Below are 25,310 nucleotides of genomic sequence, written 5' to 3' on the forward strand. Positions count from 1 at the left end.
AGTGTTTGCTATGATCAGCATGTTCTCTTGGAAAAACTGTATTAGCTTTTGTCCTGCTTCATTTTGTACACCAAGGCCATGCTTGCCTGTTATCCCAGTTATTTCTTGACTTCCTACTTTAGCATTCCAATCCCCTATGATGAAGAGGCCCCTTCATGGATCACTGCCTTGTTGTGGCGAAGGGGCTTGTGTAAATTAGTGAAGCCATTAGTTATGCCGTGCAGGGCCACCCAAGACAGACAGGTCATGGTGGAGTGTTCTGACAAAATGTGGTCCACTGAAGAAGGAAATGGCAACTCACCCCAGTATTCTGGCCAAGAAAACCCCATGGAACGTATCACAAGGCTAAAAGATATGATGCCGGAAGATGAGCCCCTCAGGTCGGAAGGTGTCCAATATACTACTGGGGAAGAGCAGAGGGAATTTCCAAGTAGGGCCAGAAAGAGTGAAGCGGCTGGGCCAAAGCCGAAAGGACACTCAGCTGTGGATGCGTCTGGTGGTGAAAAGAAAATCCGATGCTGTAAAGAACAATATTGTTTAGGAACCTGGAATGTCAGATCAATGAATCAAGGTAAGCTGGAGGTGGTCAAACATGAGATGGCAAGATTGAACATCGACATCTTGGGAATCAGCGAACTCAAATGGACAAGCATGGGTGAATTTAATTCAGGTGACCATTATATCTACTACTGTGGGCAAGAATCCCTTAGAAGAAATGGAGTAGTACTCATAGTCAACAAAAGGGTGGGAAAAGCAGTACTGGGGTACAATCTCAAAAACAACAGAATGATCTCAGTACGAATCCAAGGCAAACCATTCAACATCACAGTAATTCAAGTCTATGCCCCAACCATTGAGGCCGAAGAAGCTGAGGTTGATGGGCTCTATGAAGACCTACAACACCTCTGAGAACTAACACCAAAAAAGGATGTCCTCTTCATCATAGGGGATTGGAATGCTAAAGTAGGAAGTCAAGAAATCACCGGGATAACAGGCAAGCATGGCCTTGGTGTACAAAATGAAGCAGGACAAAGGCTAATAGAGTTTTGCCAAGAGAACACGCTGATCATAGCAAACACTGTTTTCCAGCAGCACAAGAGGCGACTCTACAGATGGACATCACCAGGTGCTCAACATCGAAATCAGATTGATTATGTACTTTGCAGCCAAAGATGGAGAAACTCCATACAGCCAGTGAAAACAAGACCTGGAGCTGACTGTGGCTCAGATCATGAGCTTCTTGTTGCAAAATTTCGGCTTAAATTGAAGAACGTAGGGAAAACCACTAAATCATTCAAGTATGACCTAAATCATATCCCTTATGAATATACAGTGGAGGTGAGGAATAGATTTAAGGGATTAGACCTGATAGAGTGCCTGAGGAACTATGGATGGAGGTCCGTAACATTGTTCAGGAGGCAGCAACTCAATCCATCCCAAAGAAAAAGAAATGCAAGAAAGCAAAGTGGCTGTCTGATGAGGCATTACAAGTAGCTGAGGAAATAAAGGAAGCAAAAAGCAAGGGAGAAAGGGGACGATATACCCAACTGAATGCAGATTTCCAGAGAATAGTAAGGAGATACAAGAAGGCCTTCCTAAATGAACAATGCAAAGAAATCGAAGAAAACAATAGAATGGGAAAGACTAGAGATCTCTTCAAGAAAATCGGGGAGATCAAGGTAACGTTTTGTGCAAAGACGGGCATGATAAAGGACAAAGAAGGCAGAGACCTAACAGAAGCAGATGAGATTAAGAAGAGGTGGAAAAAATACACAGAAGAACTATACAGAAAAGATCTTAATGTCCCTGATAGCCATCATAGTGCAGTCACTGAACTTGAGCCGGACATCCTAGAGAGTGAGGTCAAGAGGGCCTTAGGAAGCATTACTAACAACAAAGCTAGTGGAGATGACTGTATTCCAGCTGAGCTATTTAGAATCCTAAAAGATGATGCTGTTAAAGTGCTGCACTCATTATGCCAACACATTTGGAACCCTCAACAGTGGCCACAAGACTGGAATAGGTCAGTTTACATTCCAATTCCAAAGAAGGGCAACGCCAAAGAGTGTTCAAACTACCGTACAATTGCGCTCATTTCACATGCCAGCAAGGTGATGCTCAAAATCCTACAAGCTAGGCTTCAGTAATATGGGACCGAGAACTACCGGAAGTACAAGCTGGGTTTCGAAGAGGCAGAGGAACTAGAGATCAAATCGCCAACATTCGCTGGATCATGGAGAAAGCAAGAGAATTCCAGAAAAACGTCTATTTCTGCTTCATTGATTACGCTAAAGCCTTTGATTGTGTGGATCACAACAAACTGTGGCAAATGCTGAAAGTGATGGGAGTACCAGACCACCTTACCTGTCTCCTGAGAAACCTGTACGAGGGTCAAGAAGCAACAGTAAGAACCGGACATGGAACAACCGATTGGTTCAAAATTGGGAAAGGAGTACGACAAGGCTGTATATTGTCACCCTGCTTATTTAACTTATATGCAGAGTACATCATGAGAAACACCGGGTTGGATGAATCACAGGTCGGAATTAAGATTGCCGGGAGAATTATCAACAACCTCAGATATGCAGACGATACCACCCTAATGGCAGAAAGCGAAGAGGATCTGAAGAGCCTCTTGTTGAGGGTGAAAGTGGAGAGTGCAAAAGCTGGTTTGAAACTCAACATTAAAAACCTAAAATCATGGCATCTGGCCCCTTCCTGGCATATAGAAGGAGAAGAAATGGAAGCAGTGACATATTTTATTTTCTTGGGCTCTAAGATCACCCGCAGATGGTGACTAGCCATGAAATTAAAAGACGCTTGCTCCTTGGGAGGAAAGCTATGGCAAACCTAGACAGCATAGTAAGGAGCAGAGACATCACCTCGCTGACAAAGGTTCGTATAATCAGAGCTATGGTTTTCCCAGTAGCAACGTATGGCTGTGAGAGGTGGAGTATAAGGAAGGCTGAGCGCCGAAGAATTGATGCTTTCGAACTGTGGTGCTGGAGAAGACTCTTACGAGTCCCCTGGACTGCAAGGAGGTCAAATCAGTCACTCCTAAAGGAAATCAACCCTGAATGCTCATTGGAAGGACAGATACTGAAGCTGAAGCTCAAATCTTTTGGCCACCAAATGCGAAGAGAAAACTCCCTGGAAAAGACCCTAATGCTGGGAAAGACTGAAGGCAAAAGGAGAAGGGGATGGCAGAGGATGAGATGGCTAGATAGCATCACCGATGCAATGAATATGTACTTGAGCACACTCCGGGAGAGAGTGGAGGACAGGAAGGCCTGGCTATGGTCCATGGGGTCACGAAGAGTTGGACACGATTGAATGACTGAACAACAACAAATGATGAAGAGGACATCTTTTTTTGGTGTTAGTTCTAGAAGGTGCTGTAGGTCTTCATAGAACCGATCAACCTCAGCTTCTTCGGCATCAGTGGTTGGGGCATAGACTTGAATTACTGTGATGCTGAATGGTTTGCCTTGGATTCGTACTGAGATCATTCTGTTGTTTTTGAGATTGTCTCATGTTTGACCACCTCCAGCTTACCTTGATTCATTGATCTTACATTCCAGGTTCCTAAACAATATTGTTCTTTACTGCATCGGACTTTCTTTTCACCACCAGACACATCCACAGCTGAGTGTCCTTTCGGCTTTGGCCCAGCCGCTTCCCTCTTTCTGGCGCTACTTGGAAATTCCCTCTGCTCTTCCCCAGTAGTATACTGGACACCTTCCAACCTGAGGGGCTCATCTTCCAGCGTCATATCTTTTAGCCTTGTGATATGTTCCATGGGGTTTTCTTGGCCAGAATACTGGAGTGGGTTGCCATTTCCTTCTCCAGTGGACCACATTTTGTCAGACCTCTCCACCATGACCTGTCTGTCTTGGGTGGCCCTGCACAAAAGCGTAAGCTACAATAAACCTTTACAACAATTACATTGTTTTTGTTGAAACATACCTCTGCAAATAGGTACATTAAACATTGCATGAGTGTCTCATTTAAAAACCATTTTCAAAAACAGGCTTTTTTGAAAAACGTTGCTGTGGCTGCCCCTTTTCCCCTCACCCAAGTTACACTCCTGCATTAACCATGCAGAAATTCAACAGGCAGAGCCTTTCCCGTTGTTCCCTTTCCGTCGTTCCCTTTCCGTCTCTGGCATGCTGTCTCTAAAGGAAACTGAGCCCCCTCTTAGACTAGCTTTTTATGTACCTTGGGATGGAGTGCCGGCGCTGACACAATGGGTAAAATCCGATGTAAGTCCTACTTAGAGTAGACATATTTAAATAATGGGGCTTACGTTAGTCATGACTAGACGAAGCCCCATTCATTTTAATGGGACTACTCTAAGTAGGATTTATGTTGGCTTTTACGCCATTATTCCAAAGTATTGCAACGAAAAGGAGGCCCTTCAAACCCGCCTCCTTTATTTTGAGGGGTTTTAAAAACTTCCATCGTCTATGGCTGGGGAACGTGAGGCCTTGCAGAGGTACTGCAGCTCCCACTATCCCTCACTTTTGCCCATGCTGGCCAGGGATGATGGGAGTTGAAGTCCAACAGCCTCTCGATTGCCCACGTTCCCCAGCCTTGCCCCATGCCGTTCCGTCTTCCTTTCTTTTTTTGCCCCCCACATGAAAGACACCGACTACCGCAATCGGGAACCGGAAATCTCTCCAGAAAACTATGAAGACTGGGTCGGATGGAGGCGAGGGCAACTTCCGCCGGAAGCGCGGGAGGCGGAAGCTGGGGTGGCTCTGCCGGTGTCATCTCAGGCGGAAGCCAGCTGAGTGACCAGGCGTGTGGCCGCTGCGGGAGAGCGGCGGACTGGGGCCGAGCATGGCGGTGCCGTTGCTGGGCGACCTCTGGGCCGAGGCCCCCATGGAGAGCCGGATTTTCTGCTCGGTGCTGCTCTTCTCCTGGGCCGTCTATCTATGGGAGGCGCTGCTCGCCTGGCGGCAGGTCAGACCCGGCTCTTCCCGCCCTGAGGCCACGCTTTGGCCGGGAGGCAGCGACGAGCAAGCTGCTCCTGTTGGCCCCCGGGCTGGGCTGGGCTGGGCAAGGCAAGACTTCGCGCCTGCGGAGTCCAGCGTGCCAGGTTGCTGTTAAGGACACAAGGGCAGGCCAGGATAGGGTTTCTTTTTTTAGATTTGTCGTCTTTTCTGGTCAGTTGGCAATCCTGCCCAAGCCCTGGAAGTTGGGAGGGATTGAGGGTAGTGGCGGAGCACCTCCTTTGTACGCAGAGGGTAGTATCCAAAGTTAGTCCCGCGCAGAGTAGACTTACTGAAATCCGAGAGACTTTGTATGCAGAGGGTAATATCCAAATTTAGTCCTATGTAGAGTGGACCCATTGAAATACATGAGACTTAAGGTAGTCATGACTAACTTAAGTCCCATTCATGGTACCCAGTTGGTCCCAGATTTGATCCCCAGCATCTCCAGATGGCTGGGAGGGAAGGGGAGAGAAGCTGGGAAAGAATCCCGCCTGAAACCCTAGTGGGCTGCTGCCTGTCAGAGTTGACAATACTGGGCTAGATGGACCCACGGCCTGACCCAGTATAAGGAAGCTGCCTAGGTTCCTATGGGTGCCCATTGGTTGCTGCTGATTTAAGGCTGCAATCCAGTATACATTTACTTTGGAGTAAGTGCTCCCTCCTATTGTGTGCAGTGGGTTGACATGAGAATTGTGATTTGAGCTGCATGGTTGCAATCCCATACTTGTTTTCCTGGGAACAACCGCCCCCCCCCCCCACTTTTTGCAGACCCAGGATTTATATATTTATTTATTTATTGCATTTATATCCCACCTTTCTTCCATCATGGAACTCAAGGTTGCTAAATGTGGTTCCCAGGTAGGCTCCCCTCCAAGCACACATAAGTCAAACACATAATAAGACAGTATTTAAAAAGAAATGTAAGAGATCAATGCTATCAACATAAGAACATGCTATGAAACTGAGGGTCGTAAGTTTAAATACTTCTAACAACATATTGTATCACCAGGCAGATTAACAATTTCTCTCTTTGCCAAGGCCAGCTTGGCATACTTAGCAGTTCAATATGATACATAATAATCTGTTCCTTCTAGTAAAAATACAGTTTTCTTTAGAGAGGAATAATCTCTAATATTATCAATAAGGGGGTCCAGATATTGAGTTCTTAGTTATGAATACAGAGAGCATTCTAGGAAGAAATAGAGTAAGTCCTTTGTCTTCTTGCAGCCATTAGATTAAGGTATTCTCTATTTGTATTTGGTAAACTAGCATGGCGCCCTTTGGCTTCCATCAGTGGTAAAGTATTCAGTCTGCATTTGATTAAGAGTCTCTTGAAGACATGCGGGCAGGTGGAGGTCAAATATAGGGGCAGTTTCCCAGGATATATAGTAAAGTTTTTATACAATACATTAGAATGATAGTTGAATGCTAATGTGCTAGTATCCTGGAAATCAATATCAGCTAAGCCCCTTGCAACTTCCGGTCTGGCACTAGTATAGATAGCCCTTTGCAGCCAAATAACCTACTTAAAATCCCAATTCAGATACAAGGTGGCCAATTTTAGTAGCCTGTGATTCTGGGACCATTTCCTCATATGCCGTTAAGACAAGAGGAGGGGCCTGTTGGAAAATTATCTTGAGCCAGTAATAAATGGCTGCTTTCTGGACCAAAGTTCTCACTGAACGCAGGCAGACTCCAGGCGTACCACTGCTTTAGAAGAAGATCTAGGGACTCCCAGGGCTCTTGTTGAGTATTTATGTTGTACTGAATCCAGCACTGCAATGCCCTCCAAGCACTGACCAGACCCAAACCTGCTTAGCTTCAGCAAGGTAGCTGCCTCCTGTGCCTTCAGACTATGCCCTGGGACCTATGAAGGAACCCGTGTGATTGAGCTGAAGGGTTGTAGTCTCATGCTCACTTAACTGGGTGTAATATGTGACTTCCTTCTGAGTAAAAATATATAGGATTGGGTTGTAAGTAACTTCCTTTCCGCCCGCTCTGCTTGCTTTTTATGTGTAGTGATTTGCATTAAGGCTGCAGTCTTTATGTTTGTTTCTTGGTCATGCTGTGTTTTAAAAAGAGGGAATTATGAACATAACAATTGTACACCAGTTGCTGGGAAATATGAGCAGGAGGGTGCTGTTGCACTCATGTCCTTCTTGTGGGTTTCCCATAGACAGCTGGTTGGCCACTGTTTGAACAGAATGGTGGATTAGATGGATGCTTGGGTCTGAGTCAGCATGGCTTTTCTTATGTTCTTAACATAAGAACAGTCATCTTGGCTGGGGAGGATGGGAGTTGTAGTAGAACACATTTGGAGGGTTGGGGATGGTTGCCTTATATTATCTTAGAATATAAGATAATCTAAGGCAGACTTACCCAATTTAGATCATCCCCACTATGATGCACAAGTGTGTCATCTAAGAACAAAGTGTGCTTTTTGAAACTATTTTCTTTATTCATATGCAAACTTTATTGGTTGATTAAATATCCTTAATTGGGTGGAAGCTCTACTTTTTAATCAGAGCAGGGCTGTTTTAACATACTTTAAATGCTTCCTCCAGTGCCATACACTGTCATCAGTGTAGTATAGTTTTTAGCTCTTGCCACTGTAGTATCCCTGTTTCTCACTCCATGTTATTTATGCTGATGAAGAAGGCATTTTAGTATTCTCTGTTTTTGTAGTACCCCTCCTGTGTGCCCTCTCTGGAAAGACATCTAACTTTGGGAAAACTCCCTAATGACAGGGTTCTTGGGTTAATTCAGGTCACAAAATAGCATGGCGTGAGACCAGTTACAGCAAACCCATTGTCATTTATTTATTTCGAAGCATTTATACCCTGCTCTTTAGCCTAAACAGAGCAGCTTACAAAGGTAAGTAGCATGACAGCTCCTGCCCTCAGGCTTACAGTCCAAATTTAAGGCATGACCCTTACGGAATAAGGCAGGGGTTCTGAACCTTTTTCAGTCTGAGGGCCAAATTCAATTTTGAAGAAGCTTTTGGGGCTACATTCTAGTGGTCGGCTGGGGCAAAGCCAAAAGGAGTGGGCCCCAAATACCAGCATATTGTAGTTTAAAGCTCTTACTAGCACTAACTGAGACTTAGGAGAGGCATTTTGGCCTTTTAGAATGGGGAAAAACTGCACAACAGCCAGGAAACCACCCGATGATTGGTTGTTGGGGAAAGGGGGCATAGCCATCTGGGGCCAGATCAGGGCCCCAGGCAGGCCGAATCGGGTCCATGGGCCTGAGGTTCCCCTGTAATAAGAGATAGAGAAGGAAGATATATATTTTTCATTTCATTTATTATATTTCTATACCACCCATAGCCAAAGCAATCTGGGTGGTTCACAAAAATTAAAAGCCATTCAAATACATTATATAAAATATAAAAACCCATTTACATAATGACATAAAGCTAGTAATGGGTGATTCCCCCGTTTTTGATCATTTTAAATTCAGTGGTTACTCTGATTTGTCTCTGGTCATAGGTGAAACACATGGGTTCCTTGGTAGAGGGCACCAGTTTTTGTACTAGCAAAGCTAATAGTGTTAAATAATGACTGGCAGGAAAGTAACCCTGAAAGAGTGAAATCCCATCTTCAAGTGGTAGAAACTCATCTTTCTCCAGTTGTAGGAGCCTACTCCTGAAAGGCTAAATCCAGCGTTTTCTAAGTTAAAACAAAGTAAGCTGTGTTGGTCCATAATAATAATAAAAACAACCTTCCAAAAACCAATGATCAAATGATCCCTTTATTAGGACTGACCAGAAATGCACAAAATTGAAAGTGCACATTTTTTAGATCTCCAGATCTTTTTATCAGGCATGATCTTACACAAATGAGGTGCAAAGGGAAGAGGCTGACTTGATGCTGAAGTAATGAAGAATGCAGATTAATCCCTTACATCCTGTCATTTGCCCTACCCCCTAGTGTTTCTCCTTCTAGTCTCCACACTCACCTCTTTCTCCCCATTGGACCAAAGAGCAGGAAACATATTCTATTTACATTTGCCCTTGAGGAAGATGTGGAGGGCATTAAGGTGGCCTCATGTTAGTCAGTTAGAGGTGGGTGACCACACGTGAGAGGGCCTTCTCTGCAGTGGCCCCACACTTTTGGAAGAAGTTGCCATTGGAGGTCTGCCATGCTCCGACATTGCAGGCTTTTAAGAAGGCCTGAAAACATTTTACCTTTGGCCTTCTCTTGATATGTCTACTATTGTTGCTGTTCTTGCCGTTGTTGTTGGTTTTATTGTCGACTTTTATTGCTATTTTACTGTGATTTATCTTTTTATCACTTTTAATATTTTAATTATTTTTATGTATTTTATTGCTGTGAGCCACCTTGGGAGGGCTTCTGCCCTGAAAGGCACCAAGAAATATTTTAAATAAATAAGGGAGCAATCCTATGGCCACTAGACAGCAGCTAGACCGCCATAGGATATGCTGTTTTCCAGGAACTGACCTCAGAGCCCACGGTCCGAGGTCGGTTCCTGGAGAACTGACCTCCCCCTGCCTCCACGCTGCCTCGGGGGCAGTGTGGAACAGCCCCATCCTCCGAGCTCACAAGAGGAGTGCAGAGCGGCTGGAAAGGGGTGTGGCTGGGGGCGTTCTGGGGTGGGGGAGCATAACTGTGTGTATGACACATCCTATGTGTTGTACAGCACCCTCCTTCCCCGCTCTGTGCTCCTGCGGCTAGACAGCCGCAATCGGCTGTGTAGCCAAAAAAGCAAGGCATGAGAAGCGCGGACGGAACAATCCCCCCTGTGCTTCTCCTGCCCTGCTTTGGATAGGTTGTCACCTCCAAGTTCGGAGGCAGCCACCTATCTAGATAGGATTGCTCCCTAAGTCTCCAAATCGATTTAGAAAGGCCTGCTGGATACTGTGAAACTTTTTCGGGTCATCCCTCTTGGCAAAACCCACCTTTCCATCTTGTGGCCTGATCCATCATGTCTGCAGCCTGTTGTTTGCTGCCAGACATAGCAACTGCCTTCCAGTGTTGGAGGATTTATCCTTTTGCCCACCGGGGTAGCTTTTAGAAACTAGATCCATCGATTTGGTGTCCTGTCCTGAATTCAGGGCATATTTCCCAATAGCACCTGTGTGGTTTTTGTAGACATGCAGTACATCCAGTACCCTGCTACGTGCCCTTTCACATTTTAACAATCCTCAGATTGCGGGATGACGGATTTCCAGTGGCAGCTGAGAACCTCTCTTCCGTTGTGGTGGGTGGAAGCTGTATTTACTCCTGTCTTTAAAATATTTCAGAGGACTGTGTATAGGACCACCACCCACGTCCCACTGGAATTAGGACCAATCATGGACTCAGAAACCTTTGAAAAATCCCGCCTTTATCAACTGGATAAAAGTGCTTTCAGCTTTTGGTCGGGGCTATACTCAGAGATAGAGGGCACAGTAAGTATCTTTCCTCCTCTCAGGTTTAGTGTGTGTTTCAGTGACCTGGTTTGCACGACACAGTGCAGTGCATCATGGGTTATTTAACCCATGATGAGCTGCGGTGCCTGTGGGTGTCACTTTGCATATTCAACCCGCGCACAGGGAGTTTTCCTGTTGTGTGAACCCAGAGAGCATAGGTTGTCTCCTCCCACCAGTGGAAAAAGCTAAAGTGGTCTGTTCTAGGGTTATGTGAGGGGTGCTTAACCCTCACATAACTCACGTTCTTTGGGTTTGCATGACACAACAACCTCTGAGCAGGGGCTGGATATGCACAGTGGCAGCCTCATGTGCACCACAGCTTCACTGTGGGTTAAATAGCCTACAGTGTGCTATCATGGGAAAGAAACTTGCCCATACAGTCAGAATTTAAAATAGCCTTTTAAAAAATAAACTGGGAATGGGATTTTCACTTGAGCAGCAGAAAATGCAGAATGTTGTGACAGAATGTAAGAATCTTCTGGTTTTCCCAGTTTACTAGAATGCTGTCAGGCCAGTGGAGTAGAATAAGGATACATTGGATGGCAGCAGTTGTTTTCCTAGAGAGCCAAAGAAGGTTTCTCTTAGGCAATGGTGAAGAATCTATTATCTGTTGAGGGGGTTACATTCACAGGGGTAATCTGTTGCTGGTGGAGCTCATGCCAGCAGTGCATGAGATCAGAGACAGCGGTCTGCAGAGCCAGAGCAAAAAGTGGGTAGAGTTTGCAATATTATGTAGCGCATACTCTCTGGGGCGTGGTGGCATTCGGTGGCAAATTGTGGGTTAATTAACCCAATTTGGATTAATTAACTATTTGTAAGGATGTACACTGTCCGTCAGCCACTTCACTTTTCTGTAAACAACTTCTGATCGGAGGTTGAGAGTGTGACATGTGAACCTGGACCGATAGGTTGATCAGGGGTTGTTGGATTATTGGTTATTGGTTGTTAGATTAACCCAGCAGTTAATCCAACAACAAGCCATGAGTTAAACTGGGTTGTTTAGCCCCTAAATAACCTATCCCTCTGGGTTCACATGTCATGCTCACAACCTCCAGTTGGGCCAATTGGAGGTTGTTTACAGAAACCAGAAGCAGCACACTGGTGGTGCAATAAATAACCCGTGATTTGCCTCTGTGATGTGTGAACTGGGTCTCTCTTTGTGCCACTCCCTTTCTGGGGCTGCATGAATTAGGCCTGGGGTCACAGCTTCCCCAACATCCACTGTGGTGGATGTCTTGGAAGTTGGTGCCTGCTAATTGTAATGATCTTGCTGATCATTTAATGTTGGGGTGAGTTGAGGGAGGAATTTCCCCTGCTGTGCTGGCTTGTGGTCCTCGGCTGGCTTAGCTGGGATGTCAAACCATGGTTTGCTGTTACATGAGTCATGATTTAGCGTTACATTTTTTTACAGTTTCAGAGATGCTTTATGGCAGTGCAAAGATAGAAAATAGGAAAGGCTTGATTCTGTTGTTTTTCTCAAGCTTCCTCACTGTTCTGCTAGCCTGTTCTATAAAGCAGCGCTTTTGCTTTTATAGGTGATTCTTCTGTGTGGAGGAATTCCTTTCCTCTGGTCTGTATCTGGAGATATTTCTATTCGTGCTGGTTTTGGGCCTGAATATGAGGTAGGTGAATTTGTTTGCCTGAATACCATAATACTGACTTTCCCAGGTAATTCTCCTGTTGCCTTTGGGCTGATCCAGCAGGGCTCTTATGTTCTTACTTGATCATACTGAAGCTCCGTCTTGCCCAACATCCTGTTTCCCACAGTGGCCAACCAGATGCCTCAAGGAAGCCCATGAGCAGGGCAGGAAGGCAGTAGCTTTCTTCCACTGCTGCTCACCACCAGCTGGTATGCAGAGGTATATTGCCTCCAAACCTGGAAGCTTCATCTAACCATCATGAAAAGTAGCCATTGATAGACTTATCCTCCATGCAACGTGGCTACAGTGGACAAATCCTCCCTGTTTTGTGGACTGGACATCTGAAAAGGTTTTAGTGAAAATGTCAAAGTTGGTGCCTTAGAAATCTTTCTTCCTAACTGTATATGGGATCGGGCCTAAAAAAAATAAGATGAAAGATTGAATCCAAAGAACCGTGAGCAGAAGGAAAATGGCTGTTGGCAGCATTCTGCAAATGTTTGCACAAGAGCATGCAGAAAGCTTTGGGCTGTGCGGTTGGTTTCTGTAACAATTGTCACGCTTCTGCACCGCAGTGCAAGTGGTTGCTCCAGCGGAAGCATATCCTTGGATTTAGTTTCAGTGCTGTAATCAGGGTTTTATGCTCACTGGAAGCATTCAGTAATATTTCGAGATTGGGAACAAATCTCAAGCATGAATCTAGTTTGGAATAGAGGGGATTAACAGAAATTTTAGGCATAATTTAATAACGATGTGATCTGCCTAGGGGGAAACTGTATTTTATTTATTCACAATATTTGTATACCGTTCCATATCTAAAACAGATTTCGGAGCAGTGAAGACAAAAGGTGAAACAGTAAAAGAATTAAAAGGTGAAAACACCATATTAAAATTATGCTTTTTTTAAAAAAGAGAATGCCAATAAAAACCATGGCTGGTCAATTAAGGAATGCCTCCTGGAACAGTGCTGTTTTCAGGAGGTGTCAGAAACAACACAGTGTTGGTGCCTGCCTGACCTCCAGGGGCAGGGAGTTCCAAAGAAAGGGGGCCACCACATGTTCACCCAAAAGTGCAAAAGAATTCTTTATTTTTATTTATTTATTTACAATGATTTCTAGGATGCCTTTAAGGGTGGAACCCTCCCCATTATGGGTTGAATCCACACTTAAGTCATACTTAGAGCAAACACCCTTAAATTAATGGGATTTAAGTTAGTCATGACTAACTTAAGTATGACCAAGTCTGGAGCCAATTGTATGTATCTAAATGAGGATGCTTGTAATTCTTTCCCTCCCCAATATGCCTAGATCGTTCAGTCATTGGTGTTCCTGCTGCTTGCTACGCTCTTCAGCGCGGTCACCGGTCTGCCCTGGAGCCTGTATAATACTTTTGTCATCGAGGAGAAACATGGCTTCAATCAGCAGGTATCATTTAGCGTTTCTTTGCTGTCAAGTTAATATTAATTTTCCTTTCATTCTGCTGTGCCTGTTTCTGTAAATCAGGGGTGCAGAATGTCAGGCCAGGGGCCAAATCCGGCCCTCTGCGGATCCCCAGAAGGCCCTGCCCCCCCTTTCCCTGCTCCCTGTCCCCCCTTTCCCTGCTCCCTGTCCCCCCTTTCCCTGCTCCCTGTCCCCCCTTTCCCTGCTCCCTGTCCCCCCTTTCCCTGCTCCCTGTCCCTGCCCTTGTCCATGCCCCCTTTTCCCCTGTCCCCGCCCCCTTTTCCCCAACTGCTGATCATTTGGTGGTTTCTCAGCTTTTGTGCAGTTTCCATGCCTCTCCTAAGGCTCAGTTCCTAGCAGCAAGAGCTTTAAGCTAAAACAGGCTGGGTTTTTTTGTGACTTGGCCCCACCCCTTTTGCCTTCAGCCTCTCCTACCAGTGGAATGCTTTCCCTGAGAGCTTCCCCAAAATGGAATTCTAAAAGGCAGAGATGCCTCTCCTATGGCTTAGTTACAGGCAGTAAAAGCTTTAAGCTACAATAGGCTGGTATTTTTGTTCTTTGGGCTCACCCCTTTTGCCTTTGGCCCCACCCACCACTAGAATGCATCCCCCAAGAGCTTTTCTAAAATGGAATTCAGCCCTCTGGCAGAAAGAGGTTCCAGGGTTTGTTCTTGGCTTATTATTCTGGCTGGCTACGAAAGGTAGGGATCCTGGCTTGGATGTCATGCTGAACAAGCTGTGGACAGAGGCTTCCTGGTTTGTATAACCCAACCTTCCCCAAGCTGCTGCTCTCCAGATGGGTTGGACTGCAACTTCCATCATTCCCAACTAGCATGGCCATGCTGGCTGGAAATGATGGGAGTTGCAGTCCCACCCATCTGGAGGGAACCAGGTTGGGGAAGGCTGGTGGAGCTGTTCCCAATAGCTGGAGGAGCCAAGTGGGAGGGATCGAGCAGCGTGCCCCAGCGCTCTTCCTCGTTCTTGAAGAGCCAGAATGTGAAAGAATGCCAACCTAGCATTACATCCAAACCGGCAAACTGCATTCATAAAGTTCACTTCAAAACATCTCGCTGTCTCTTCTTTTACAGACACTGGGATTCTTTTTTAAAGATGCAGTCAAGAAGTTCATTGTGACTCAGTGTATCCTTTTGCCAGTGACCTCGCTTCTGCTTTACATCATTAAAATAGGTGGAGATTATTTCTTCATTTATGCGTGGCTTTTCACTTTAGTAGTTTCTTTGGTGAGTATGTGATGACCGGCTCTCCATTTTGTCCTAAGCTGACAAATAAAAAAAAAAAAATTATGGTAGAATTTTATTGTTTTAAATTGTTTTCTGGTGTGTTGTACATCGCCCAGAGTGGCTGGGTGACCAGCCAGATGGGCGATTAATAAATTTAATAAATAAATAAATAAATAAATGTATGATTCTATTAAAATGCGGGGGAGGGAAATGGTCTCGATCACTAAAACAGATCCTTTGCTGATCCTGGTTTCACTTCCAGCTTGCCTTATAAAAGGGTGACTTGGCTGGCTTGTTCAAGCCACCAGGGCGGTTTTACTAAACTCATGGGTTGTGGTTGTTGTTGTTGTGTATTCTGGGTTGTTTAAATCATGGGTTGTTTTTATGTCTGAACCTAGAACCACGGGTTGTTCTTGGGTTTTGCCAGACTACAGAGGTGGCGGGCAAGAGCGGTGAAAAACCCCAAACCCCAACTGCTCTACATGCCAGCATTATAGTGCTGTAAAGGCATTTGGGATATAGGGAGGGAGTACACAGGAGAGGAGGGAAACAATCCAGAGACTGAGAGATTGCCAGACAAACCCTGGGCAGGACAACAAACTGTGGGTTAAAGAAACCATGGGTTAATGTTATCCCGAAGAGAGGTTCAGCTATTGGCCAGTAAAGAAATGTAATAAATCAATAAATTTCAGCAAACCAGACCAATGTGACTTGGAATTCATGACCGGGAAGTTATAAACCATCCCCATCTTCATGCCCTCCAGATGTTTTGGACTACAACTCCTAGCATTCCTGTCCCTTTGCCATGGTGGCTGGATCTGATGGGGCTGAAGTCCAGAACATCTGGAGGGTGCCAGCTTGTGGAAGGCTAATAGAAACGCTTAGTTGCATGTTCCAAGGAATAAACGTTGCCAATGGACGAAACGGGCTGAAGGTGTTTCCGTCTTAACAGTTGTGCTCCATCGTAGGTTCTTGTCACAATCTATGCAGACTACATTGCTCCGTTGTTTGATAAATTCATTCCACTCCCCGAGGGGGAGCTCAAGCAGCAGATCGAGGCAATGGCCAAGAATATCGACTTCCCTTTGACCAAAGTTTACGTTGTGGAAGGTAGGAGTTCACAAGTTTTAATGGGGCAGCCTTGGCTTGTGAGGTCTCGAACTCTGATCTGGGTATTGCCGAAGCACCTCAGCTCTGTGAAATTACACTACCGTGGGTGCGGCCTTTGCTGTTGACGATGGAAACCCACCAGAGCTTTAAGCAGGGGCACATGAACAATACAACTGAGATGACTTTCAGATCTGATCCATTGGATGTTAGCATAGTGTGCTTTGCCCATTGTTGCACATAGAGCAGGGGTGGGGAACCTCAGGGCCCGATTCCCCAACCACCCATCGTTTGGTGGTTTCCTTGCTTTTGTGCAGTCTTTCCCCATTCTAAAAGGCTGAAATGCCTCTCCTGAGCCTTCATTACTGACAGTAAGAGTTTGAAGCTACAATATGCTGGATTTTTGGGTGTGCTTGTATTTTTGGCCCCAACCCTTTAGCCCCACCTAACACTGGAATGCGGCCCCCGAAAGCTGCTGTGAAATTGAATTCGGCCCTTGGGCTGAAAGAGGTTCCCCACCCCTCAGAGAAAGGATAAGGCAAAGCCAGAAACAAACACTGGGCTCTGGCTAAACATTTGCAACTGCCCTCTTCTTGAGAGAGACATGCCAGTAAATCAAGTCATCTAGTAAAAAGCAAGTAATAACCACTTTTGTCAGAGAACTCTGAAAGCTGGCAGGCTATGGTTCTATGGGTGCCTGCAGAGGGGTGGCTACTGCAGCAGCAGTTGAACTGGTACTGCCCTTATACAAATCTATGGTGCGACCACACTTGGAAGACGGTGTACAGTTCTGGTCACCACACATAAAAAAAGATACTGTAGAACTGGAAAAAGTGCAGAAAAGGGCAACTACTGTAAAATTATCAAGGGGCTGGAGCATCTCCCCTACGAGGGAAGGTTACAACAGCTGGGATTGTTTAGCTTAGAACAAAGAAGGGTAAGGGGAGACATGATAGAGGTGTACAAAATTATGCACGGTGTGGAGAATGTGGATAGACAGACATGTTTCTCCTTCTCTGAAAATGCTAGAACCCAGGGTCATCCTATGAAGCTGATCGGTGGGAGATTCAGGATAGATAAAAGGAAGGACTTCACACAGTGCATAGTCAAACTATGGAATTCGCTACCACAGGATGTAGTGATGGCCACCAATTAGGATGGCTTTAAAAGGGGGTTAGACAAATTCCTGGAGGAAAGGCTATCAATGGCTACTAGTCTTGATGGCTGTGTGCTACTTCCAGTACCAGAAGCAGTGAGCCTATGTACACCAGTTGCTGGGGAACATGGGTGGGAGGGTGCTGTTGCACTTGTGTTCTGCTTTTGGGTTCTTGGCCAACAGCTGGTTGGCCACTGTGTGAACAGAATGCTGGACTAGATGGACCCTTGGTCTGATCCAGCATGGCTCTTCTTATGTTCTTACTAGCTAGTTAGCATCCTGTAGACTCTCAACTTTATAGTCTTAATGCTTGAAACCAAATGCTCAGCGTTGCGTGATTGTAGCCGTACAAGTGTAGGCCTTCACCTTGTTGGCCTAGTAACATTGAGTTCAGTCACCGCTAGTAAAATAATGCATGATCCCAGATCATGGTCTGCAGGCATATGATATGGCATCCTTGCTGAAGCTAAGCAGGGTCTGGCTCTGGTCAATGGCTGGATGGGTGATCTCCTTGAGGTCTGTGGTGGAAGACAGGTAAAATATTTATTTATTAGGTGTTCTACATCTGCCGCATCCCCTCTGCCTGCACATCTAACTTTTCTGTGGCAGCCACGCAGCCTAGAACATCTGCTTCGGTCCAGATCTGAGAACCTCATGGCAGCATTATTGCATATGTGGTGTAGTGGTTAGATTGGACTAGGATTTGGGAGTCTGGCACTCTAACCACTAGTCCCCACTCAGGCCATGAAGCTCGCTGGGTGACTTTGGGCCACTCACTGGCTCTCAGCCTGATCTACCTCACAGGGTTGTTGTGAGGATAAAATGGAGGGGAGGAGGACCATTTCCGCTGCCTTAGGTTCCTTGCAAGAAGAAAAAAAGAGATATAAATGTAATGAATCAAATTTAAAAGATTAGGTTGAACCTGATCCTGTCCTTTTGCACAGCAAGCCACATGGGTTTGGTTTCCAACAGTCTTCCTCAACCCGGGACTCTCCTGATATGTCGGACTACAGCTGTCATCACTCTGAGCCAACATGGCTGAGGTTGATGGGTGTTGTAGTCTAACACATCTGGAAGGTCCTGGGTTATGATGTTTGCTTCCGGAATGTGACTGAATTCTCCACTCCTCTTCCTGCCCCCCCCCCCCCCAGGTTCCAAGCGGTCCTCCCATAGCAATGCTTATTTCTATGGCTTCTTCAAGAATAAGCGTATCGTGCTGTTTGACACTCTCTTGGAGGATTATTCTGCACTTAACAAAGAACACTCTGAGGAGCCTGGGTCCGAGACGCAAGCAGCTGGAGGAAGCGAGGAAGATACAGAGGCAAAGGCTAAAGCCAAGGTAAGCATTCCATGTTATTGCTTGTTTAATTTTTAATCACTGATATAGAGCTCTCCTGATCCAGGCTTCCCAAATATAGCTCTCCTGATCCAGGCTTCCCAAATATAGCTCTCCTGATCCAGGCTTCCCAAATAAAGAAGGTGGTTTGTCTAAAACAGTCTTCCCCAACCTCGTGCCCTCCAGATGTTTTGGACTTCAGCTCCTGCCAGCATGGCCAATAGCCAGGAACGCTGCGAGAGGTAGTCCAAAACCATCTAGAGGGCACCAGGTTGGGGAAGACAGGCCTCAGATGAAAGCAGGGCCGTTTTTAGGAGAGCGGAGTTGCACACACCAAGTCCTTGCTGATAAAAACCACGGCTGTAACAGGGCCCCTAACATGGTAAACCCAAGGAACAGGTCTCTGTGCAGTTCATTATTTTTTGGAATCCACTGCTGTGCTGCACTTTTCCTCTCTAGGACAAAGCTCTGAGTGGTCAGTGGTGCACTTGTGTCCGGAGAGACATGCCTCCAAAGGCAGTAACTTGTCTTGTAATCCTTTTTCTATGGAACCTTGTGATCTCCTGCATTGTTTGGTTTTACCTGCGTAATCACCATGGTTTAATTGTGCTGTGCTTCACACATGCTGTAACTGGCAAGTGCATGCCCAATTTATTTTTTAAAGTAGCTGACTTAGGAAGGGTTTGCAGTCGGGTGGAGAACTCTGGTCACATCTTGGTGGCACCGCCGTATTTTTGTGCAATTACTCTCATGGTGGAGATTTGGAAGGCGATCTGGGCAAGTACTTTGTGTCATCGTATAATTATTTCTTCCTGTCCTGCTGCAGTCATAAGTGTGGAGAAGATTGGCCTTGTCCATACAGGGATGATGATATTTCTCTTCTCTCCTCCCTCCCTCCCCCCCCGCCTACTTTAACTCTAGAATAAGAAGCAAGGTTGCAAAAATGAAGAAGTCTTGGCCGTGCTGGGCCATGAGCTGGGACACTGGAAACTTGGCCACACTATTAAAAATATTGTCATCAGCCAGGTGAGTGGGGGGGGGGGGAATTCCTAGAACCCTCCCACCCATGTTCCCCAGCAACTGGTGTACATAGGCTCACTGCTTCTGGTACTGGAAGTAGCACACAGCCATGTGTTGTGTGTGTTCATCGAAAATAAGATTATGCCCAATGCTTTGATACACAACTAGTCCCAGGGCATGGTCTGAAGGCACGTGAGGCAGCCACCTTGCTGAAGCTAAGCAGGTTTGGGTCTGGTCAGTGCTTGGAGGGGAGACCACCTGGCAACTGCATGTAGGCACCTTGAGTTCCATGATGGAAGAAAGGTGGGATATAAATGAAATAAATAAATGAATGAATGAATGAATGAATGAAACAAACAAACTAGTCCTGATGGCTCTATGCTACTTCCAGTATCAGAGGCAGTATTCCTGTGTGCACCAGTTGCTGGGGAACATGGGCGGGAGGATGCTTGTGTTTTCCTGGTCAGCAGCTGGTTGGCCACTGTGTGAACAGAATGCTGGACTAGATGGACCCTTGGTCTGACCCAGCATGGCTGTTCTTATGTTCTTACCATTTCTCCACTTTCATGCTAGAAGGATTAAGTTATGAGGGCAAGTGAGAGTGTGTGGATGTGGTGGTGACTCAGGGCTAAACAGCAAATTATGTAGTTGATCTTCCACTTCTTTAAAGACTGAGAAGCAGCCCTGGGGAGCAGAAGGGATCAGTGCTTAAGTCAGGGGTGTTGAACCTCTTTCAACCCAGGGGCCAAATTCAATGTCAGGAAAGCTCTCGGGGGTAGGAGGGATATTTCAATGATGGGCAGGACCAAAAATACCAGCACATTTTAGCGGAAAGCTCCTTCTGCCAGTAACTATTTTTTTTGTGAACCGCCCAGAGATCTTTGGCTATTGGGCGGTATAGGAATGGAATGGAATGGAATGGAAGAATGAATGAATGAATGAATGAATGAACGAACAAAGCCTTAGGAGAGGCATTTCAACATATTGGAATGGGACAAAAAACTGTGCAAAAGCCGGGAAACCAGTAAATGATAAGTGGTGTTTGGGAAAGGGGGCTAGGAGAGGGGCCATTGGGGAACCCTAGAGGGCTGGATTGGGACCCCGGGTGGTCCGAATTTAGCCCGCGAGCCTGAAGTTCAACATCCCTGGCTTAAGTGATGATGGAGTGGGGCTCAGCTCTTCTCTCCCCACTTTCCCCACACCATTTCCCTACTTTAGATCTTCCTCTGTGTGTTGCTAGGACCCACGGTGGGGGTGGGGAAAAGGCTATATTGTGGTCCTCTCCCAGAGTAGGGGAGGACCACAACTTGAGGGGTGGTAGTTATCGAGCAGGGAAACTGCATGGGAGGGAAAACGTTTAATAAGAACAACTAGCTTCCCCCAGCACCGTGGCTGCAATCTCATTCTTCTCTCCGTGGCTGCTTTTAAGTCTTTAAAGGCGCAATCCTATGCATGTTTAGACAGAAGAAAGCCCTACAACTGCCATGCTGGCTGGGGAATGCTGGGAGTTGTAGGACTTTTTCCTGTTTAAATGCACGTAGGATTGCGCCATAATTCATTTTATGGAAATAGTTTTAACCCTGCATTTTCACATACGTAATATGCCCAAGGCGGCTGGTGACATGTTTTGAATAGCAATGAAAGCATAACGAGCAAGTAAAGACAGCTGATCAAACATGTTCAGGTTAAAATGACAGAACAGAGAGCTTATCATATTGGCAAATCAAATGCTTGCTGGAAACGAAAGTCCTTGCACAGGCCCTTAGTTGGCTGTGCAGTATAAGATAGCAGGAGGGACTTTGGCTACTTCCCTCTCGTTTGCTTAAGCCTGCCGTCCTGCACGTGGTGCCCTCCCGATGTTTGGACTTCCAACTCTTATCAGCCCCAGCCAGCATGGCCAGTGGTCAGGAATTCTGGGAGTTGTGGTTTATCCTGTGGATTTAGGTTAGATGACTAGATGAAGCATTCTTCCCTAAGGTCTCCTGGTCTAGTTTAGGGGTTCTCAAACTTTTTTTTTCTGCAGGCCACTTGAACATTTCTGGGGGTCTTAGTGGACTACTTAAACTTTCTTCGTTCTACAAAATCAAAACACAGAACTCATATTCTAATTGCGTTTTTCCCTTCAGCACTGGAAGCAGCGTAGAAACCAGCAGGTATTATGAAAAACATAATAGGGATACTCAGAAGAGCCCATTTAACTGGTACATGATAAGAAAAAAATCAGTAGACTGTAGCAGCGCTGTATTATGGAACTCATGAGGCCTAGGCCAGCAACTTGTTAGCCTGTTAGATAATCTGGCCCTGATCAAGATGGCCTTGATCTTCTTTGTCAGAAAAAGAGTGATGCACAGGATCCAAATAAGATATATCTGTGGATGACCTTTCAGCGGACCACCTGAATGAAACTCATGGACCGCCAGTTAATTTTAAACTGAGATATAAAAAATACGAACACCCCCCCTTTTCATTTCCCTGTGCTCTGTTTTGATAGCATGCGAGCATTTGGGAACACTGGCCCTTCAGTCTATTAAGGTCCAATTACTGTTATCCACCCTAGACATTGAGATAAGGTGGGCTGCCTAAAATATTTTTTTTTTTTTAAACCTAGAAATACCTGGCATTGCTGTTCTGGCACACTGTGATGGTGCTGCTGAAAACATAACCCAAACTTCTGTAAATAGCTTTGGAGAAGCATCCGTGTTGTATAAAATAGTGTATCTAGCTGTAGTGAGGGCTACTTTATTTACAGCTTTGCTTGTTCATGCCTTTTATGCATGCAAAACTACTAAGTAAAAGCAAAAGCCTTTGTGCACATGGAAATTCTAGGGGCATGTTGAAGGACCCCTTATACTCAGGAAGCTACTGGATTGGGGAAGTTTTCATTTGCGAGATCCTTATTTTATGTAACAGTTTCCACCTTTCCACCATAATATTCAAGGTGGCTAACAAATAATTAAGGGAACATTTTTTTTCCTCCCTCCCCCAGATGAATTCCTTCTTATGTTTCTTCTTATTCGCGGTGTTGATTGGTCGAAAGGAGCTCTTTGCTGCTTTTGGATTCTATGATACCCAACCTACCCTGATAGGCCTGCTGATCATCTTTCAGTTTATCTTCTCACCTTACAATGAGGTAAAGTATCGCTTAGAATTACAGCATTGACTGCTTAAATTTGCTTCACTGACTTGTGATCTCAAATTCTATGCCAAAGCTATTGGTGTTCTGAAGTAAAATGCTGGTTCCTAACATTTTGGTTTTTGTATATGGATTTGGATCCAAATATCTGCCTGCAGAAGGAGGTAGGTGGAAATAAATGTTCATGCCTCCCTTTCTCCTTGCCAGCCCTCAGATCCCCCACTAAAATGCTCCCTGATTGTCAGGGACCCTGTTGAGTTGGAGTAGGGGGGCTAGCAGGAATGGAAGTTTGCAGGAAATTGGATGGAGACACCTTCTGTGAGTGGGGCAGGTATCTCTGCCTGATCTTTTGCAAATTCACCTTCTCCCATCCAACCACTAGTACCATAGAGCGCTCTAATAAGAAGGGTCCCCTGACCCTCAGGAAAGCATTTTTGGAGGACTCTGGACTGGTGGGGAGAGAAAAGGTCAAGGGTCAGTTTCTGCCCACTTCCTTCCATAGGTGGATATCTGGCTCCAACCCATAGTATGTGAAGCATTAATGTCCAATGTGGTCTAGATTTTTTGCCCTCCCTATAATACTTAGAAAGCTAGTGGATGCCAGTGCAGTGATGGGACTGGGGCAGTGGTTTGAAGGACTCTGAAACGCATTTTGAGATTTCATGCAACTTTCCCTGTCTTGTTTCTTCTACAGGTTCTCTCCTTTTGTTTAACTGTATTAAGTAGGCGATTTGAATTTCAAGCGGATGCATTTGCCAAAGATCTCGGAAAGGCTAAAGACTTGTATTCTGCGCTGATCAAGCTGAACAAAGATAATCTGGGATTCCCTGTTTCAGACTGGTTGTTTTCAATGTGGCATTATTCTCACCCTCCACTGTTAGAAAGACTTCAAGCACTGAAGGAATCAAAGCAAGACTGAATGAAATAACTGTTGGATCAGAGAAGGAGCTTTCATCTCCAAATCAAGTTCCCAGTTTGTTTGTTTTTTTAAATACATACTCATTCTATTCCTGAGCACACCATTCTGCATAGCAACATGCACTGTACACCTGATTTGAAATTAGCCCCTAAAAATCCTGTATCCAGCTAACATGTGACTTTGAAAAAGAAATACCTTGTGGGGACTGAGTTGGGGCGGAATGTAATGTGTAACATTTATCTTGATCAGAAAACAGCTCTTGAGGGAAAAGTTATTTGTCACAACCTGAAGTGTCCATGCTTGAATTTGTGAAAGCTTTGAATGTGATTTTTGTATCTTTTAAGCACTTTACCTGGGTGTTCTTATATGGTAAACTTCTAGCTTTCCTACCTCATCCACATGGCAGTGGAGTAAGGACCTGGAAAACTACTCTACCCCTCCTTTTGAACATTGGGATTCAAACATCTAAACATGCCTTCCCCAACCCAGCACCTCACACTGGTGTTGGACTATAATTTCCATCATCGCCAGCCAGCACACTCATTTGTCATTCTGGCTGGGGATGGGGGGGGGTTGTAGTCCAACACATGTGGAGGGCACCAGGTCAGGAAAGGCTGAAGTAAACGAAACACTGTCTAGATTGAAAGTGTGAGTTTTCTCCCGTAGGTTCAAGTGCATCCCTGCAATGAATGAAAAAGGCTTTCTAGAGAGATACTAAAGTCACCTTTATCCCTGAATAAGGAAAAGACAATAAATTGCAGCTGATAAAATACCCTCGATATGCATATATTGTGATGGTGGATGATAGTGATGTATGATGATGGTTTGGAACTTGTCTCAGCTTGTTTCTTCAACCCCACCCCCTTCAATTTTCTGGACACCAGGACTTTGGGAAGTAATACCTGTTGCCTGTCCTCTCAATTAAGAAAAAAGAAACCTTTGCCAAAATTAGGTTTGACTTAGGTAAACAGGATAGCTGTCCTACATCCTATGCCCGAAGATGATAACTATTTACTGGATTATAATGTGGCTGCTTATTATCTTTTCTTTTTTACTGTTTTCCATATGTCCTTATAGATATATAAGGATGATAATAATGAACTGCACATTCAGTGTGCAGCTTTTCCTATTGCTATAAGGGGAGAAAAATTGCCAGTTCAATACTGCTTGAGGCACAAAAGTCCTATCAGAAAATGTTGAAAGGCCTCTGGATGTCTCTAATCGTAATGGGAGATGCGACATTTGAAAAAAACCAGCTGGGTAGCCTGCTCTAGGAAGACCATATGCTTCCATGTTCTTCACGGCAGGAGCTTTTGGAGACTGTTTCAAAAATAAAACCTTTAGCCATAATTATAAAACTTTTTTTAAAATTCTCCCACCTAAAGCAGCTAAAAACATCCTATTCTTCAGCATATTTGCTAGGAGGCAAAATTCATTTATTTATGCTGCTGGATCCAGTGCAAAGTTCTGTAGGTGTTTGGCATGCCTTGCTTTGCATAGCAGCAGGTTACATTTGCTTAGCCACAGAGCTGTTTCAGACCCCTTTGTTGAATTTTCAGGTTGTTCTTTTTTAAGTCTCTAGCATCCCACTGTTTGGATACTGAGAGCAAAGGTGCTGCGATAACTGATATGTACAGTTTTATTAATATGTTTTAATTTCATTTCATTAAATATTAAGCAAGCTGTCATGTTTTTGCTGTCCTGCATTGACTCTTTCCTGCCTCTCTGCTGTTAGGCTGTGGAGCAGGACTGTAGCCAAATGGTGAGGGGCCACATCATCGTGATAGAGCACATGCTTTGCATGGGGAAGGGCCCAGGTTCAATCCCTTGCGTCCCTGGTTTAAAAAAGATCAGATGATAGGAAAACACCATTCTTTGCCTGAAACCTCCAT

The 25,310-nt window shown here is 45.2% G+C and overlaps 1 protein-coding gene across 1 annotated transcript; it reads left to right on the plus strand.

Moving 5' to 3' along the window:
* The first annotated feature begins 4,771 nt into the window (after positions 1-4,771).
* ZMPSTE24 (zinc metallopeptidase STE24) lies at positions 4,772-25,104 on the plus strand. Its single transcript, XM_084815513.1, has 10 exons — positions 4,772-4,965; positions 10,264-10,410; positions 11,967-12,053; positions 13,376-13,492; positions 14,595-14,747; positions 15,716-15,857; positions 18,162-18,349; positions 19,268-19,372; positions 22,353-22,496; positions 23,194-25,104. Exons 1-10 carry the CDS (start codon positions 4,843-4,845, stop codon positions 23,416-23,418), a joined length of 1,431 nt encoding a protein of 476 aa, XP_084671639.1. The 5' UTR covers positions 4,772-4,842; the 3' UTR covers positions 23,419-25,104.
* The last annotated feature ends 206 nt before the right edge of the window (positions 25,105-25,310 follow it).

This window comes from Heloderma suspectum, chromosome 10, assembly GCF_057233095.1.
Source record: "Heloderma suspectum isolate Gila_16-S chromosome 10, 16-S_ref, whole genome shotgun sequence".
NCBI lineage: Eukaryota > Metazoa > Chordata > Lepidosauria > Squamata > Helodermatidae > Heloderma > Heloderma suspectum.

Excerpts from the sequence above, each read along its gene's own strand:
- ZMPSTE24 (XM_084815513.1), top strand. The coding sequence starts at position 4,843 with ATGGCGGTGCCGTTGCTGGGCGACCTCTGGGCCGAGGCCCCCATGGAG. Across the intron at positions 13,493-14,594 it reads AACATGGCTTCAATCAGCAG|ACACTGGGATTCTTTTTTAA; the intron begins GTATCATTTAGC and ends CTTCTTTTACAG. Across the intron at positions 22,497-23,193 it reads TCTTCTCACCTTACAATGAG|GTTCTCTCCTTTTGTTTAAC; the intron begins GTAAAGTATCGC and ends TTTCTTCTACAG.